This window comes from Pleurodeles waltl, chromosome 2_1, assembly GCF_031143425.1.
Source record: "Pleurodeles waltl isolate 20211129_DDA chromosome 2_1, aPleWal1.hap1.20221129, whole genome shotgun sequence".
Lineage (NCBI taxonomy): Eukaryota > Metazoa > Chordata > Amphibia > Caudata > Salamandridae > Pleurodeles > Pleurodeles waltl.
Genome location: NC_090438.1, coordinates 276779833 through 276799900, shown reverse-complemented (window position 1 = coordinate 276799900; position 20068 = coordinate 276779833). Strand labels below are relative to the sequence as shown.

At 49.8% G+C, this 20068-nt stretch overlaps 1 protein-coding gene across 1 annotated transcript in view; it reads right to left on the bottom strand.

Annotated features, from left to right (window-relative positions):
- ARHGEF6 (Rac/Cdc42 guanine nucleotide exchange factor 6) overlaps nt 1–20068 on the bottom strand; it is a 793672-nt gene that overhangs the window by 34968 nt on the left and 738636 nt on the right. Inside the window, exon 21 of the mRNA XM_069212447.1 lies at nt 11458–11512. Within this exon, the coding sequence (XP_069068548.1) occupies nt 11458–11512 (55 nt within the window). The remainder of the gene's footprint in view (nt 1–11457; nt 11513–20068) is intronic.

Sequence of the window (20068 nt, the reverse complement as noted above, 5' to 3'; positions counted from 1 at the left end):
TTGATATTCAGATAGAGCACATTGCAATAGTCAAGTTGTGAAGCTATTAGGGCAGGGACCACTTGTTTGTGTGCTGATGCTGGGATGTAGGGGAAGACTTTGCAAAGGATCCTAATAATATTAGAGCATGTGGAATCTGTGTGATTAACCTGTAGGTCAAATGCAAGGTTTTTGTCCACAATTATACCCAGATGTTTTGCCAAATAGGTGGGGAAGGGAACGATCACAGCATATCTGGTCACCAGTTGTCCATATACAGGGTTGACTTCCAAAGATGATGACTTCCGTCAGCATCTCTATCATCTGTGATGGACACAATTATTTGTGTGTCATCAATGAATGCAAGGGCCTGCAACCCAAATGACCGAATCAGTTTTGCAAGTGGAGAAGCACATAGATTGAATAATGTTACGCTCAGGGAAGATCCATGAGGTACCCTATATGACAGGGTGAAAGAGTCCGACTTGAAATGTTTAAAGGGCACAATCTGAGATGTCTTAGTGAGGAAAGATTTTAAAAGTTTCGGGGCCAAGTCTTTTATACCTAGCTGATATAAGCGACCTGTCAGAAAGATCAGAGAGATGGTATCAAAGGCTGAGGACAGATCTAATAGCATCAATGCTGCAGCCTGCCCTACATCAACAAGCAATCTAATGCTTTCCACAGCTGAAACTAAGGCAGTTTCTGAGCCATGGTTGCTCCTAAATCCAAAGTGAGAAGTGTCCAGCAACCCTTATTCCTCAATATAGATTCAACATTTAGATGTTTTTCCAGAATTTATAAAGGTGGATGGAGATGGAAAGATATATTTTTTAAATCAATGGGGTCTAGGTTAGGTTTTTTTCAATAAAGGCCTAACTGCAGCTTATTTCCAAGGAAGTGGGAAGCATCCTGTACTAAAAGCCATGTTCAAAATTGAGGCCAGGGAAGCTGCAATTGTGCTGGCTACCAGTTGTATCGTTTTGGGAGGGCACTGCTCAAAAAAAGGACCCCGTCTTTACGATAAGGAGATGGGACTCTATTTGTTCTTCTGTAATATGCATAAAGGATGAGACAGCTACTCCATGCTTCATAGTTACCTCTCTGCTTTCCCGATATTATTATAAATATATACAGGTCCACCATGCCCTAGTCAAATATACAGCACTGTTGGAAGGCATGCCAGATGAATCATCATCAAAATACAGAGTGCTGGATGCTCCTTTTCAAAGATGTCACAGGTTTACAGAACATGGCTCAGTAACTGACAGACATGACTTGACGGACTTAAAAGTGACTGGAAGTAAGACCTGAGGATCCTGGCAGATACTGACTGGGGATAGGCCTGTAGATACCTGTAGTAAGGTTGCAATACAATCTGGCTTTTGCTTGATACAGCTAAAAATACTACACCGAGCCTGCTATATCCACACTAGACTTTTTTAGATAGGTAAGGTAGGAAGAGATAAATACCAAAGAGGGTGTAACGAAAGAGGCAGGCTGATAGACACATTATGGGAATGCCTGTAGCTAAAAAACCTATGGGCATGGGTACACGAGATTGTCGCAACAGCCATTGACACAGAATGGGAGCTCAAAAAAGAAGCCACAGCCATACATTCCATCATGAACTGGAATTGATCCCTTTCCTTTGCAGGGCCTCTTCTGTCAGGATCCACCTTTTGGTTTCTTCCAGTCTTGCCTGGGTCTTGCACAGTCCATTTCTAAAGTCCTGTTGGTTTCGGGAAAAACCTGGTACTTACCTCTGCTCTCCTGGTCACTGGGGGTCACTCTGGTACTCACTTCTTGGGGTTCCTAGTTCCTCAAGCTCCCCTTTACTGATTCCACTACTTGGGTGGGGGACTGCCTTTCACATTCCACTTTTTTTAGTATATGGTTTGGCCCTCACTTAGGGCCCTCACTATTTGCTATTGCTTTTATCAATGCCTATTGCTTTCTATGCTATTTACTGATTGCTAATGTGTATATAATAGTGTGTTTACTTACCTCCAGTTGAGGTATTGCCTATACAATATTTTAGCATTTGTGTTACCATAATAAATTACCTTTATTTTTGTAACACTGTGTGGTTCTTTCATGTGCTTTCAAGTGCTGTGTGACTACAGTGATATTGCATAAGCTTTGGAATTCTCCTAGATAAGCTTGGCTGCTCACCACAGCTACATCTAGAAAGCCCTGGCTTCCTAGGCACTACCTACACTTCACTAATAGGGGATACCTGGACATGGTATAAGGTGATAACACCATGGGTGCGTACCACACGCCAGGCCAGCTTCCTAGACCCGGTGTCACAGTGAGTCCAGAATACGGGCAGGTGCTTTCTGGCTGAGGAAGCAGAATACAGGGCAAGAGGTTGTCCAAAGAAATTCAAAAAGATCTGGTGAGAAATTCTAGAAAAAGACTAAGCAAATTACCTTGGGGCCCATACAATAGGGAGAAATGTTAGATCGGTCAGATGACAATTTAGTCCATATAACGCCCGGACAACAGTTGGGAATATGCTTGGTTGGCTACCTGGTAAGTCAAAAGCCTGCTCGTGTGAAGGTGGCAGCTTATGTATTAATAAAACCTCTTTGACATAGTGAAAGTTTTGTATACATTATCTACGGTATGCAGATGCTGGTATGCTTGTTTAGAAAAAACAATAATTTTTTTTTTAAACCACTGTGTGCTGCTCTACAGTAAGGCCGCTTCAATCCCAAGACAAAAACTGGTGCCACCTTTCCTTACCAGCTATGCAAAGTCACAGACTGGCCTGTGTAGAAACCAAAATGTGAAATGCACATACTCCAGAACTATGGCCCATAACCTCACTTTATAGATCAAACTGAATAACTATTTCTCATCCTAGAACATCTGTGCTTAGAGACAAAGTTGATAACAGAACTGTACTACATAAATGTTTTCACTTTCATCAACCAGCAATCTGTGTTGCTTAGGTGTATTGTAGGAAGGAGAGGAAGCCAGGAATATTGCTGATGTATCGCTCATGGTCACTGTCATGACTCCACCTTGTGGCCTATGTGCATTGGGTTTTACTCACCGGGCTCATGTCACCTTTCCCCCTGTGGCGCCTTCCTGCCCCGAGCCCCGAGTACTCCAAGTCATGCTTCCGTTGGGGCACCTTCCAGTGTCGAGATCTCCATGATGAACAAGTTACTTACCCTTGGTAATGATTTATATGGTAGAGACATGTTCTAGTTGCAGATTCCTTATCTTAGAATTTCCCCCAGGCGCCGGACTGTATACGTAGATTTTTTTTTAAGCAGTACCCTTGTGCACCGTCAGGTGGCGCCAGTCGACTTCCTGTCCGTCGCTGGCATCGTGATTATGTCACAGTTGTATATAGGTACCACCGCGGCATGCTGACGTCAGTTTTTCTCACAATTTTCCATGCTAGTAGCGTGGAGCAATGAAGAACACTGGGAATGGTGGGCCAGAACTAGGGCCTGAAAAAGGGAATCCCTGTCGCTAGAAATCAGTTTGCAGTGCGTGGAGGATAGGCGGGTTGGTAAGGAATCTGTAACTAGATCATGTCTCTATCAGATACATCGTTAATGAAGGTAAGTAACATGTTCATCTGATAGAGACTTCTAGTTGCAGATTCCTTATCTTAGAATAGATACCCAAGCAATACCATTCTCGGCACTGGGCTGCGAACCAAGATCATACAAGATAGTCCTGCAGGACTGAACGGCCGAAGTAGCTGTCTTTGCGGGCCTGGCTGTTCAGGCAGTAACGTTTTGTGAAGGTGTGCAGAGATGCCGACATTTCTGCCTGGCAGATGTCCAGGACTGGCAGATGTCCAGGACAGGAACTCCACATGCTAACAACGTGGTGGCAGCAGTTGCTCTAGTGAAGTGAGCATGCAAGCCCTCAGGGGGTAGCTTCTTTGTCAGAGCATAGCACATTTTGATGCAGAGCACCACCCATCTTGAGATGGTTTGCTTCTGCACCACTCGCCCTTTCTTCGCGCCCACATATCCTACAAAGAGTAGATCGTCACCCGGAAATCTTTGGTACGATTGAGGTAGAACGCCAATGCTCTTTTTGGATCCAGACGGTGGAGTCTCTCCTCTTCATGAGAAGGATTTGGGGGTGCGTAAAAAGCAGGCGAAGTGGTGGATTGGCCCACATGAAAAAGAAAAACAACCTTAGCAAGTAAGGAGGCTCTGGTACAAAGCACCACTTTGTCAGGATGAACAGATAATAATGGTGGCTTTGAAGAAAGAGGCTGAAGCTCACTCACTCTGCGAGCAGAAAAGAAAAGCAGTTTTTAATGTGAGGAGCCGCAAGGGGCAATTAAAAGGGGCACACATAAGGTAGGTAAGGACCAGGTTCAAATCCCACTGGGGCATTATGAATGGGGTAGGTGGGAACAAATGGCTGAGTCCTTTAAGGAACCTCCCAACAATGGGAGACTTGATTAAGTAAGGTTGATCTGGTAATCTGAGAAAAGCCGAGATAGGAGATAAGTAGCCTTTAAAGGTGCCCAAAGTAGAGCCGTGCTGGCCAGGAAAGAGAGGATAAACGGTAGAAACTCAGACAGAGGTGCAAAAAGGGGACCAACAGACTTGATAGTACACCATGCCACATATTTGTGCCGACAGACATATACTGTTTTGATGGAGGGATACCTGGCTGCCAAGATAACGTTACAGACTTTGGGCGGAAGGTCAAAAGCTGTCAACTGCCGCCGTTCAATCCCCACCCAAGAAGGCAGAGACTGGACAGGTTCGGGTGGAGAACTGATCCCTGCTGCTGTGACAGAAGATCCTCCCTAAGGGGCAGTCTGACTGCAGGATCCGTGGCCATGCTCAGGAGCTCAGGATACCATACTCTTTGTGCCCAGTCTGGAGCCACAAGGATTACCTGGGCCCGGTCATTCTTGATCTTCTTCAGAACTCTGGGCAGAAATGGTATTGGCGGGAAGGCGTAAAGGAGGCATGAGTTCCACTCGAGATGAAAAGCGTTGCAGAGCAAGTGCTGCCTTGAAAACTCCAGCACGCAAAACAGCTGAAATTGCACGTTCTCTGCGGAGGCGAACAGATCCAACCAAGGCTCTCCCCACTTTTGAAGGAGACCATGTGCCACCTCCGGGTGGAGATGTCATTCGTGATTGGCTATGTATCGATGGCTAAGTTCATCTGCTCTGGCTTTCAAAGAGCCCACCAAATGTTGAACCATCAGGGTTATGCTGTGATGTTCCAGCCACGTCCATAGGCACAGAGCCTCTTGACAAAGGGTCTACGACCCCACTCCATCCTGCTTGTTGCAGTACCACATGGCGGTGGTGTTATCCATGAAGACCTGCACCACTTTCCCTTTGTGAGAGGGAAGGAATGCTGTCAATGCAAGCCTGATCGCTCGGAGCTCCAAAAGACTGATGTAGGGTCCGAACTCCGCTGGAGACCAGAGAGCAGAGATTGTGATCTCCGTCCCTCCGATGTGGCCACCCCATTCCAGGAATAAGGCATCTGCCACTACTGTGAGATCTGGCTCGGGACGGGACGGGACGGGACGGGACGGGAGAGGTATCTGGACGGGACGGGAGAGGTATCTGCCATTGACCCAATGCCGATTCGAAAGCCACCACTGCAGAACTTGCGCAGTGCCCTCTGAGATGCGGACCATGTTGTAGAGGCCCCCTGATGCTGTGCCCACTGGAACTTCAGGTCCCACTGCAGAGCCCGCAAATGCCATTTGGCATGTGTAACTAGCAGGATGCAGGAGTCATTCTAACCAAAATCCATGATAGAGGGTGAAACATCTGTATCATAGCCAGGATAAGACTTGCTTTTCAGGAGGATGAGCCCGAAACTGCACAGAGTCCAGAAAAGCTCCGATGAAGGGGGGCGTCTGAGAGGGAGTCAGGTGTGACTTCTGCATTTTTATAGTTTATAGTGAACCCCCGCGAATGCAGAAGGTTCGCCATAGTCTGAAGGTGGGAGACGACAGTCTGGACGTACTCACCTTCAACAGCCAGTCATCGAGGTAGGGGAACACTGAAACCCCAAACCTGCGCAGGTAAGCTGCGACCACCACCATCACTTTCGTGAACACCCAACGAGCGCTGGTAAGGCCGAAGGGGAGCACGATAAATTAAAAGTGCTTGTGAACTACCACGAATTGTAAGTAACATCCGTGGGCAGGCAGGACGGGTATGTGGAAGTAGGTGTCCTGCAAGTCCAATGCTACCATCCAGTCTCCTGGATCAACGGCAGACAGGTCCTGAGCCAGGGTGATCATTTTGAACTTCTCCTTCATGAGGAAGAGATTTAGGGTCCTTATGTCTAGGATAGGGCAAAGGCCCTTGTCTGTCTTGGGCACCAGAAAGTAGCAGGGATAACAACCACGACCTAGTTCTAGCTCAGGGACCTTCTCTATGGGTCCCCTGGCCAAGAGAACCACACCTTCCTCCCAGAGAAAAGCCAAATGATCCTTTGCTAAGCGGTCGTAAGATGGTGGCATGGGCTGAGGGGTAGTCTAGAAGGGGAGGGAGTAGCCCCTTTGGAATTCTTGCAAAACCCACCTGTCCGTCGTGATGGATTTCCAGTGGGGCAGGGGATGGTGGATCCTACCTCCAACTGGTCCGGGATGTTGCTACTGACTAGGAGGGTTTGGAGGCTGCAGAGGGAGCAGGGGTGGACTGGGCAGACCACTGGCTCCCTGACCCATGAGCCCGTGGGATTCAGTGTCCGTGACCACGCAGAGACTGTGCAGTTCGGTGGCTGGCAGGGAAAGGACACAGGAGGAAGCACCTTCCATGAGCATGAAAAACAGACTGTGCTGGGCGAGGGGCTGCTGCAAGGCCAAAGGACCGAGCCATAGCCCGGGACTCCTCAAAACACTCAAGTCTGCTTTGTTTCCGAAGAGACTGGTGCCATCGGAGAGGGCATGTCCATGAGAGACTGTTGGACATCCCCTGAAAAGCCAGACGTCCTCAACCAGGCGTGGGCTGTAACACCTCAGTCCACGCAACCGATCTGCCCAAAGAGTCGGTCATGTCCAGCCTCAATGTATCATGAACTTGGCTGCGTCCCTTCCATCAGCAACAGCTTGGGGGATGATGGCCCGGGCCTCCTCCGGGACCTGCGGCAGCACTTGCGCAACCGTATACCATAAGGAATTGGTGAAGCAGCCCAAGAGGCATGCGGTGTTCACGGATCGCAAAGTCAGACTTGAGGAAGAAAACATCTTCTTTCCCAGCTGATCCAGTCTTTTTGATTCCAGATCCGGAGAGACGGATGGCAATGCATTAGATGAAGAGGAAGCCTGGATAACAAGGCTCTCCAGTGTAGGGTGTTGGGACAGGAATTTAGGGTCATTCGGCGCAGGCCGATGGCAGCAGGCAACTGTCATATTCACAGGAGCCCCTGTGCTAGGTCTGGATCAAGTCCCCAGTAGGACATTCGTGAGGGCTTCATTAAAAAGTAAAAGGGGTTCCGAGGTGGAAGCCCAAGGCTGAAGCACCTCAGTTAGGTGCTTAGTCCCTACTGCCACAGAAGGGAGCTTGAGACCGAGGACCTCAGCCGCCCTACTAACCACCATGGAATATGATGCTCGCTCCTCTGTAGCCACAGTACGAGAAAGCATGCCATTGTCTTAAGAAGTATCCACACCACTAGCCTCTCCCAATTCCTGTGCCTAGTCCAAATCAGGATTGTCTAGCTGGTATTCTCTCCAAACCTTCTCTGTACCCATAGTAAAGAGGGTCAGGATCCAACCTGGGGTGAGTAGTCCCAATCGAAGAAAGATCCAGCATCGAGAGATGTTTTTCAGGATCTGGGTTATCAAGGATAAGGATTGGGTCGACGTTGATTTTGGGTCCACCGAAGTTGGGCGAGTCAACGTCTTTACCAGTGCCAGGAAAGCTCGCATTGGCATGACCGGCATTTGCAGGGATCTGATAACTGACCTGGAGGGGCCCTCAGTGGCCAAAGCCACAGACACGGAACCTGAGGGACCCCCTTCCGACCCCACAGGGTTCAAAGGTGCAGCAGGGGGGACGGTATGCCCAAAGATGAGCGCATGGCCTTGTAAATCTCTTTCAGCTAAGCAGTGGTGGCTTCGGCTCCTGGAAACTCAGGGATGCTCGGAGCTGACCCAGAAGTAGGTTCCGCGGATGGAGGCCTGGAGCGTTGACGCTCTTCCCACATGGCATCAGCCAAGCGACAAGGTGAAGGCAAAGAACATTTGGCCTTCTTCGACTTCTTCTTGTGACCCAAGTGTCCAGAGGATTTAGAGTGGGACGTCGAAGAGTAGTGGTGACTCCGTGAGCGGTCTCATGACCTTCCCCTTGAAAGAGACTGGAGACCGCTCCATCAAAGCCTTCTAGTTCATGGCTCGGCACTCGGAGCACGACTGAGTCGTGGTCGCACTCCAGGCACCACAAGCACACGAGGTGCAGATCCGTCACCGACATTCGATGACAGGAGTCACGCGGTTTAAACCCAGACTTCCGTGTCATCCTCGACGTACCAAAAGAGTAAAAAATATTGACGTAAAGGTCAAAGTTAGTCAAAAAATGACTAGGGGTAGCTCTCTCCGGATCTGCGCATAGGCAAGCATTCGGGTTTATGGCCTGGCACTTAGAGCACAAGTTTGGGTCGTGGTCGCACTCCAGGCACCACCAGCACACAAGATGCAGATCCGTCACCGTCATCATTCGGTGACATGAGTCACACTGTTTAAACCCGGTCTTCCGTGACATCCTCGACGCACCAAAAGAGTCAGAAATATTGATGTAAAGGTCGAAGGTAGTCAAAAAATGACTAAAGGTAGCTCTTGCCAGTTCTGTGTATAGGCTGGCGTGGAAAGAAATTATATCAGCGCATGGGAGTGACACCTATATATGACTGGGAAGTCATCACGGCCACCACCATGCCAACGACGGACGCGGAGTCGACCTGATGGCACCCATGTGTACTGCTTGAAGAAAAATCTCTAGATCCAGTCTGGTGCCTGTGGGAAATTCTAAGGTAAGAAATGTGCAGCTAGAAGTCTTTATCAGATTACCCTCCCAGGAAGCCTGAACCTCTGACCCTCATGTTCTGTTGCTAAGCAGGTTTAGTCTATTTTGCACCTGCAGATTATCACATGTCTTTTTAGGATAAGCATGCATCCTTGGTGACGAACTGTCCTATTATGCACTAGAGTTCTGTTATACTTGTTAATTGTTTCCCTTTACTGTTTGCAACTGTCACCTGCAAGACCTCATATCCATTGTACATAACACGTGATTTTCTCAAGGTTCACTGGAAGTTTCCAGGCTGCCACGTGAGACATGTGCCTGTCTGGAACACTCTTTTCCTCCAGTATAAATACCCCCTCTGAACCTGTATCAGCGCTTGGTCTCGTCCCCGTCCTGTGCAAGCGTCGTCCCTGAACTCACCCGGATCTTCTAGCATTGTAGTCCTGCACAAGCTTCATCCCTTCACTCAATTCTTGAGCTGCCCGGAATTCCCAGCGGTCTGGTCTTCCAAACTTTCCTGTTGATCCATTGACTCCAGCTTCTGCAACGCTTCTTGTGTCTTCCTTGTGAGCTACAATTCCGCCTCCTCTCAAGCTTCTTGCACCCAGCCTCCCACTACCTTCAGATTCCAGTTAAGGTACGAGGCAAGACTAAGGGGGTCATTCTGACCCTGGCGGTCCATGACCGCCATGGCGGAGGGCGGCGGAAGCACCGCCAACAGGCTGGCGGTGCTTCCTGGGCGATTCTGACCGCGGCGGTAAAGCCGCGGTCAGAAAAGGGGAGCCGGCGGTTTCCCGCCGGTTTCCCGCTGGCCCAGGGAATCCGCCATGGCGGCGCTGCTTGCAGCACCGCCATGGGGATTCCGACCACCTTCCCGCCAGCCTGTTTCTGGCGGTGTCCACCGCCAGAACCAGGATGGCGGGAACGGGTGCCATGGGGCCCCTGGGGGCCCCTGCACTGCCCATGCCACTGGCATGGGCAGTGCAGGAGCCCCCCAACAGGGCCCCACAAAGATTTTCACTGTCTGCTGTGCAGACAGTGAAAATCGCGACGGGTGTCACTGCACCCGTCGCACCCCTGCAACTCCGCCGGCTCCATTCCGAGCTGGCTTCATTGTTGAAGGGGGTTTCCCGCTGGGCCGGCCGGCGGTCTTCTGGCGGTCGCCCGCCGGCCCAGCGGGAAAGCCGGAATGGCCGCCGCGGTCTTTCGGCGGGAACCGCTTGGCGGGTGGCGACCGCCGCGGTCAGAATGACCGCCTAAGTATTTTCCCTTCAGGTTAGTGCGCAACAATCCTTTATAGAAGTAAAGAGGCCTGATTATCAGCCTCTTAAAGACTCTAGACTTGTCTCCAATCCTTCTCTGCAGTTTTCCTCCAGTGCTTCTTGCTTGTCCTTACTCTTGCTCCTCTCTCCAACCTTGGCGCTTGAACAGTTTTTGCTCATGGACCAGAGACTTAATTCTGTGTTTCTCCATTGAACAGAAATGTCAAGAACAATGTTCTTTTAGAAGCGATGGATATTTGCATGAACATTGTAATTTCAGTCTGTGCTTCTAGCATACCTTAGGAGTGTCATTAACTCCAACCTATGTACTGAGTGTAACCTTGGGAGTGTCAGTAACTCCAACCTATGTACAGAATGTATCCTTGGGAGTGTTAGCAACTTCAACATATGTACTGAGTGTAACCCTGGGAGTGTCATTAACTAAACCCTATATACCAAGTGTAACCCTGAGAGTGTCAGTAACTCCAATCTTGTTCCGAATGTAACCTTGCTCTGAGTGTAACCTAGTTCCAAGTGTAAACTTGTTATGTCAAAAAACGGGGTGGGAGCTGGGACCTGCTCCACCACCAATACATCTCCAACAGTCTCTCTGCCTCCCTTGGGTATAGATTAAGGGATTTATCTCCAACATGTCCCCCGTCTAAGGGGTAGAGGAAAGCAGAAAGTTCACTACACACTAGGGCTGTTATCTAAAGGGTGAGTGCCAGCTCATAAGGTATAGGGCAGTACCCTACACCTTTAAAGCCCCAACAGTCTTTCTGACATTCCCCCTTACCTCCAGAGGGGGCAGACGGAAGGATTTACATCCATTCTGCCCTTATTAGGGGGCAGAAAGCCCACTAGACACAAATGTTATTTTTTATTTTAAAAAAATAAAAAATTGTATGGTGGCCCGGCAAATTTGCTGGCCGAATTGCTGCATTTATTTACTGTTAAATACAATTTGCAGACATAAAATTACTCTGGTCACGATTCTGTGGACCAAGACTAAGAAGTTAGGTGTTTCACTTAAATGTGCAAAATGCCTTCTGCTTTAAGCCCCATGTAGCTATTTGTTAACATGTTAAACGCCTCTTAAGTAACATGAGTTTTAACAGAAATAGATGGTATGCTGTGTATGGCAGCAATGACACAAGTAGTACATTTCCTTTTAAACAAAATACTGACATCTGTGAATCACAGGGAACTTAAATGAAATACCTGTTTTAGGTCTTTCACCTCATCTCTTAAAGCATACACTGTGTCAACAAGACTCCTGGAACAAATATGAAACAGTTGTTAGAAGAATTAGCAGCAGAACTAAAAGACACTAGTTTAATTACTACTTTTGTCTTTAATACATTCTCCAATGGGATTCCACAATCTCTATATAATCATCTCCAGCATGGAAAAGGCATTGTGACACATTGCAAGCAAAGAATTCCTCAAATTTAGTTATGTCCTCATTTATTAGGGCTCCAGAATCATGACCGGTATCAGTCATATGTAATATTACAACTGTGCCAAACAAATAAAACTTCAGAGCCCAGTGAAATGATAATGCAAGTGTACACTCATGACACAGATGCTTTTTATTTCTATAATAGAAGGTTTTCTCTATAAATATCCTCTACTAGACGAAAACACCAAGCAAAACTCTAATAGGGGCAGCAGTACAGGACAAACCTATGTCACAAAATACACTTAGCTGTGCCATTGCATGTTTGAATACTGTTTTTCTTGAAGGAAATTTCCATTTTAAATGAGGGGACTTTGGCAAAACCAAAATTGGCCAATACGGTGCAATTACAACTCTCTTCACACATCTACGATAGGCATCAATCAGTCAATGATTAACAGTTCTCTCTGTACAAGGACAAACAAATGCTATATTTACAGGACAGAAATATAAAATATGGTGGTGCTAGTAAAAGCAATGTCTTTACCGCTTTCATGATCTTCTTCAAAAGGTTCCACCGTCTCCCATATCAGTGCTTTCAAACATAGGCCTGGGTTATGATTTGATTAAAGTGCAAACATGGGTGCAAAGTGCACATTTTTGCATTAACTTAGGTTAATTGTGTGTATTACTCATTCAATTACATCAGATTTGCATTTCCTGTGCGAACACAATTTGCAAAAAAAATCAGATGTAAGGATTAGAGGTTAATTTAAAAACAATTCCATAAAAAACAACGAAAATGTATGCATGTTAATGGGATGTGGCTGAATAGAACCTTGGACCCTACAGGATGTTTGATAATGGAGTGTGTGTATGTATATGCTGTGGCCTCACTGTGGTGCAAATAGAAGGCTGGGACATAGGCAGATTATGTTACCAAGGGTGTAGGAAGCTGGCTCTGCATATACTATATCTAAGTGAGATATACTGTGCATCCAGGGATTCCCCAGAGGCTTAACAGTGGCTACAGTAGATAATACTAATGCTCTCTTTTGTGGTAGTGTGGTCGAGCAGTTAGGCTTATCAGAGGATAGTGCAAAGCATTTGTTGTACACACACAGAAAATAGAAAAAGCACACACTCAATGACTTAACTTCAGACCAATGTTTTTTATATAGCACAAATATGTTTTCTTCATTTATGTTTTGGAACCACAAAATTCAAGGTGCAGGCAAGTATTTTAAAAGTTTCGGATTTCACACAGGTATCAACAGTACTTGGCTTGAAATAGGTAAGTAATACAGTTTTTGAAATATTGTCAATAATCTGTTTTAGAAATGGACACTACAATTTTCAGAAACAGTTCTTGGGGGGAAGAAATGTTAGGTTGGTTTACAGGTAAGTACAAGACGTAGAGTTTTTCGTCTCTGGGTTTTAGGAGTCCACCAGTTGGGGTTCAAGTTAACCCCAAACACCTACCACCAGCAACATGGGCCGGCCGGGTGTAGAAGTCAAAGTTGAGCAAATTTAACGTGGGCTCCTATGGAGACAGGGGGTACTTGGAATCAGGCCTGCCTGCAGGTAAGTACCAGTGGCTCGGAGGGCAGACCAGGGGGGGATTAGAAGACCACTGGAGGGGCCACAAGTAGGCACCAAACACACCCTCAGCGGCATAGGGGTGGTTGGGTGCAGGGTCCAAACAGGACGTTGGGTTACCAATGCTGGACTATGAGAAGACCTTGGGGGTCACTCAGAGGCTGCAGACGAGGTACAGGGGGTGTCTCGGACACACCATCAGTCGGACAGGGAGGAGGGACGCCTGCTGAACGTTGAGGCACTGGGTTTTTCCCAAGGCCTGGGGTTTGCGGGCGCAGTGTGTCCTTAGGCGTCGGATATCTTCGTCCGGAGCTTTGCGGTCAGAGGGTCCTTGGGATTCCCTCTGCAGGCGTCGTCATGGAGGGGTCAACCCAGGGTGGGCACTTGTTCGCAATCGCCTGGGGACCCTCTCTTGCTGGGTAGACCACCTGGATAGGGGCTGTGGGCATTCTGTGCAGAGGGGTCAGAACTCACGCATCTGGAGTGAGGTGGGAGTCCTTGCTTGTACGTTTCTTTAGAACGAGCTGTTGTCCACAGTTCTTGGTCCTTTTCGGTGCAGGGCAGTCCTCTGGAGTTGGACAGAGGTCACTGGTCCCGCTGGATGCGTCACTGATCTTTTGCAGGTTCTCTGAAGCAGGAGACAGGCCGGTAGGGCTGGGGCCAAAGCAGTTGTTGTCTTCCTTCTTCTCTGCTGGGGGTTTCAGCTTAGCAGTCCTTCTTCTTCTTGTAGGTCCCAGGTCACCAATGGCTACTGTCCCTAAGGGTGGCTACACCCTCCTTGTGCCCACTCTCTATGGGGAGGGGGGACACAAACCTAATCCTATTGGTCCCTGGCCTCCAAACCAAGATGGAGGATTTTGCAGGGAGCAGGTCACCTCAGCTCTGGACACCTTAAAGGTGGTCCTGGCTGGGGTGGTCACTACTCCCTGTTTTCCCTAATTTTCCCACCGGACTTGCCGCCAAAAGTGGGGCGTTGTCCAGGAGGGCATCTCCACTAGCTGGAGTGCCCTGGGGCACTGTAACCCAAGGCTCACCGCCAGGTGTTAACAGTTCCTGTAGGGGGGAGGTGTGAAGCACCTCCACCCAGGAAAGGCTGTTTCTGGCCACAGAGTGCAAAAAGGCACTCAGCCCATGTGGTCAGAAACTTGTCTGAAAGTGGCAGGATGGCACAGACCGGTCAGTCCTACACTAGCAGTTTGGCTAACATACAGGGGGCATTTCTAAGATGCCCACTGTGTGCACTTTTCAATAAATCCCACAGTGTGGGTTTATTGTGCTGAGACGTTTGATGCCAAACTTCCCAGTATTCAGTGAAGCCATTATGGAGCTGTGGAGTTCGTAATGGCAAACTCCCAGACCATAAACTCAATATGGCTACACTGCACTTAAAATGTCTAGGAATGGACTTAGACACCGTAGGGGCATATTGCTCATGCAGCTATGCCTTCACCTGTGGTATAGTGCACCCTGCCTTAGGGCTGTAAGGCCTGCTAGATGGGTGACTTACCTATACCACAAGCAGTGGTTTGTGGGCATGGCACCCTGAGAGGGGTGCCATGTTGACTTTGTCTTTTTCCCCCCACCAGCACACATAAGCTGCAAGGCAGTGTGCATTGGCTGAGTGAGGGGTCCCCTAGTGTGGCATAACACATGCTGCAGAGACCTTCCTGGGCCTTTGGTACCATGGGTACCTTTAACTGTGTGCCAGGGCTGGGCCAATTGAGGGAACAAAGGTACAGTTTTAGGGAAAGAACACTGGTCCCAGCACACTTTCAATCAAAGTTGGCATCAACACTAGGTAAAAAGTGGGGGGTAACCATGCCAACAGCGGCACTTTCCTACAATGGGCAACTGGACATGGATCTCAGGGTGGCATGAGGCATGCTGCAGCCCTTAGAGACCTTCCCTGGCATCAGGGCCCTTGGTATCAGGGGTGCCAGTTACAAGGGACTTACCTGGATGCCAGGGTGTGCCAATTGTGGAGACAAAGGTACAGGTTAGGGAAAGAATACTGGTGCTGGGGCCTGGTTAGCAGGCCTCAGCACACTTTCAAATCATAACTTTGCATCAGCAAAAAGTCAGGGGGTAACCATGCCAAGGAGGCATTTCCTTACACTCACATAACACAGTTAGGGACACAACTACAAACTGCTCAGTTTCAACATGCTCCTCTAACTTCTATAACCTGCAGGGTCTTTTTCACACCCGGCACAGGGAATATGTGTCTCAATGGCTGGAAGAAAAAATGTATAGTAACCATGGATATTATGGTTCTCCTCCACCTGGACAGCTTCCTTTGAATCTGATAACTTTTGCACGCTACCACAGTACAAGAGAAGATTTGACAGGCAAGCAAGCTCCCTTGGGCAAGGCCTGGGCCTCCTTGTTCTTGAGGGTAAACAAGAGGCTATTTTCCCTAGCCCTTTGTACAGCTGATTAGTCTCAATGATTCAGGATGAAATAGGATTCAAAATTCTCTTCACTGTCCTGTATTAGGCAGACAAGTATTATTCCAGCACGTAGCAGGGCACTCTTTTTTCTTTTCTGTTTCATACAGCTTTCTCCCTCCAAATGTTACTATAGCAGTGTATAAACAGAAAACACAGTCTGTGACGGCTATCTGATAGAGACTTCTAGTTGCAGATTCCTTACCTTAGAATTTTCCCCAGGCGTCAGAATGGATCCGGAGATTTTTCTTCAAGCAATACCCTTGCGCGTCGGTAGGTGGCGTCGGTTGACTCCGCAGGCATCGTAGGCGTTGTGGTCGCCGTGATGACGTCGGGAGTAGTACATAGACGCCGCCCTCGCTTAGTGACGTCAGTTCTTTTCTTTCCGAGCCACGGGCTGATCCGAGAGAGAGATACCCTCGGCTATTTTTTTGGCCGAATTTGACCGTTTTGTCGAACTTTTTTGGTGCAACACTTGGTGCGTCGAGGATGTCCCCGAAGACCGGGTTCAAGCCGTGCGAGGACTGCCACCGCATGATGACAGTGACGGACCCTCATCATGTTTGCCTCTGGTGCCTCGAGCGCGACCATGAGCCGAAGTCATGCTCTGAGGGTCGGGCAATGCATCCGAAGGCTTTGAGGGAGCGGTCCCTAAAGCTGATGGCGGCCCAGCACTCGACTTCGCTCGAGAGGAAGGTCTCGAGATCGGTTGCAGAGCCATCACCACTCGTCTTCTTCGGGTCAAGGTAAGAAGAAGAAGAAGTCGAATAAGTCCCATCGCTCTCCGAATTCACCCCGTCGCTCGGCCGACGCGACGCGGGACGAGTGTCCACGCACTAGGCCTCCTTCCTCGGAGACTACATCTGGGTCGACTCCGCGCTAACCCGAGTTTCCCAGAGCCGGAGCGACCCCCGCCCAACTCAAAGAGTTCTACGAGGCCATGCGTCTCATCTTAGGGCATGCTGACCCCGATACGGCGCCTTCGGGCCCAAGGGGCTTGGCTTAGGGGCCTTCTGGTTCCACGCCGGCGGCGTTGACCCTGGCCACCGATGTCGCCTCCGGATCCGTGCGCGGATCCGCACCGATGCCGGTTGCACAACCGAGACCTTCCCCGGCACCGGGTCGTTTAGCAACTCTCCGACGTCGGTAGTGCCCACTAGCGACGTCGACTCAATTCTCATTCCCGACGACTCGGAGTCGGAGCGGCGTCGCCGATGCCGACATCGGCTTCGGTGGGCCCTATTCGGCAGAGGTCAGATTCTGACCCATTTTCCTATGGGTACGAATATGGGGAGGAATTGGAGGGGTCCCTGGACCCTTATGAATACCAGGAAGACCCTACTATGGGCTGGGCATAGGACTTGGGCGAAGCCAGTGGTCTGGATACTTCTCCTGACGCTGGCATGCTGTCTCCTCCTACGGTGGCTACGGTGGAGGGAGCTACCTATAGTATGGTGGTTAGTAGGGTGCTGAGGTCCTTGGCCTTGAGCTACGTACTGTCAAAGTCAGGTCTAATCTCCTGACGGAGGTGCTTCAGCCTGGGGCTTCTACGTCTGAACCCCCTCTCCCATTTAATTAGGTCCTCACTGATGTCCTTTTGGGTACATGTTCCAAAGCCAACACAGGGGCTCCTGTGAACAGGACTATCGCTCGCCGCCATCGGCCTGTGCCGAATGACCCAAAGTCTTGTCATCCAGGCGTCCTCTTCTGACGCGTTCCCTTCTGCACCCCCGGATAGGGAATCCAAAAGGCTGGAACAATTTGGTAAGAAGTTGTTTTCTTCCTACAGCCTTGCGCTGTGGTCTGTTAACACCGCATGCCTTTTGGACCGTTATTCCCACTCACTGTGGGATACGGTTGTGCAAGTCCTGTCACAGATACCGGAGGAGGCCCGTGCTATTGTCTCCCAAGAAGTCAATGATGGGAGAGACGCAGCAAAGTTCACGATCCGTTGTGGGCTGGATACGACCGACTCTTTGGGCAGATCGGTTGCAACGACAGTGGCCTTACGGCATCATGCCTGGTTACGTACTTCTGTCTTCTCGGGGGATGTCGAACAGTCACTCATCAACATGCCCTTTGATGGCACCCGTCTCTTCGGAGACAAAGCGGACTTGGCCTTGGAGAGGTTCCAGGATTCCCGGGCTACGGCTCGGTCCCTTGGCCTTTCTTCCACCACACGCCCCCCACAGTCCGCTTTTCGTCCCTTTCAAGCCACGGAAGGGGCGCCCTGTCGCATCCTCAAACCAGCCACTGGGCCATGCACACTGGACTGCCTATGCATGGCCGGGGGCGCAGAATCCCATGTGGCTGTGGGGCAGGGAACCAGAGGTCTGTCCAGTCCACCTCTGCCCCCGCAGCAGCCTCCAAACCTTCCTAGTCCGTCCCCTCACTCCCGCCCAGTTGGTGGCAGAATCCACCGTCACCTGCCCCACTGGGAGCATATAACTACGGACGGGTAGGTTTTGCAAATAATTCGGAAGGGCTACTCCTTCCCTTTCCCATGCCACCATCCTTCCATCACCTTTCGGAGGACCATTTGGTGCTTCTCCACCAGGAAGTCACGGCTCTCTTGGCCAAGGGAGCTATAGAAAGGGTCCCAGTGCCAAAAGTAGGTCGTGGTTGTTATTCCCACTACTTTCTGATACCAAAGAAGGACAAAGGCTTGTGCCCTATCCTAGATCTTCGGGACCTGAACTACTTCCTCAAGAAGGAGAAGTTCAAAATGCTCACCCTGGCTCAGGTTCTGTCTGCCTTGGACCCAGGAGACTGGATGGTAGCGTTGGATTTGCAGGACACTTATGTCCACATCCACATCCTGCCTGCCCACAGACGTTACCTATGATTCGTGGTAGGTCACAAGCACTTTCAATTTACCGTGCTCCCTTTCGGCCTTGCCAGTGCCCCTCGGGTGTTCACGAAAGTGATGGCGGTGGTTACAGGTCATCTGCGCAGGTTAGAAGTCTCAGTCTTCCCCTATCTAGACGACTGGCTGTTGAAGGCGCCTTCGCCCCTGACGGTGGTCTTCCACCTCCAGACTACGGCAGACGTCCTGCACCAGCCTGGGTTCACTATCAACGTGCCGAAGTCACACCTGACTCCCTCTCAGACAACCCCTTTCATCTGAGAAGTTCTGGACACAGTGCTGTTTCGGGCTTATCCTCCCCAAAAGCGAGTCCAAGACATTCAGGCCATGATTCCGATCTTTCAGCCTTGGTCTTGGGTTTCGGTGAGACAGACTCTGAGGCTGCTGGGCCTCTTGGCCTCCTGCATCCTGCTTGTAACACATGCCAGGTGGCATATGCCGGCTCTGCAGTGGGACTTGAAGTTCCAGTGGGTGCAGCATCAGGGCAATCTCTACGACATGGTCCAGATCTCTGAGGGGACTGCGAAAGACCTGTAGTGGTGGCTTTTGAATCCCAATTGGGTCACTGGCAGATCACTCTCCCTTCCCCACCCAGATCTCTCTATAGTGACAGATGTGTCGCTTCTGGGTTGGAGCGGCCACATGGGAGAGGCGGAGATCAGAGGCCTCTGGTCTCTGGCAGAGTCGGGACTCCACATAGATTTGCTGGAGCTCCGAGCGATCAGACCTGCGTTAAAAGCATTCCTTCACTCTCTCAAAGGGAAAGTAGTGCAGGTGTTCACGGGCAACACTACCGCCAGGTGATACTCCAACAAACAAGGCGGTTTAGGATCCTGGACCCTTTGTCAGGAGGCCCTACGCCTCTGGACATGGCTGGAACATCAGGGCATTACCGTGATGGTTCAACATCTGGCGGGCTCTCTCAACGCCAGAGCAGACGAACTCAGCCGCTGATGCACTGTTGATCACGAATGGCATCTCCTTCCAGAGGTGGCGCAAGGTCTCTTTCTCAGCTGGGGAGAACATTGGTTAGATCTGTTCACCTCCGCAGAGAACATGCAAGGTCAGCTATTTTGTGCGTTGGAGTTTCCAAGGGGGCATTCGCTCGGAGACGCTTTTCGTCTCGAGTGGAACTCCAGCCTCCTTTATGCCTTCCCGCCTGTCCCTCTTCTGCTCAGAGTTCTCAAGAAAATCAAGTATGACCGGGCCCAATTTATCTTGGTGGCTCCGGACTGGGCTTGAAGAGTGTGGTATCCAGAGCTATTGAGCATGTCCATCGATCCTCCACTCAGACTGCCTCGGGCAGATCTTCTGTCTGCCGTTGATCCAGGAGACTGGATGGTAGCATTGGACTTGCAGGACACCTACTTCCACATACCCGTCCTGCCTGCTCACGGATGTTACTTACAATTCGTGGTAGTTCACAAGCACTTTTAATTTATCGTGCTCCCCTTCGGCCTTACCAGCGCTCGTTGGGTGTTCACGAAAGTGATGGTGGTGGTCGCAGCTTACCTGCGCAGG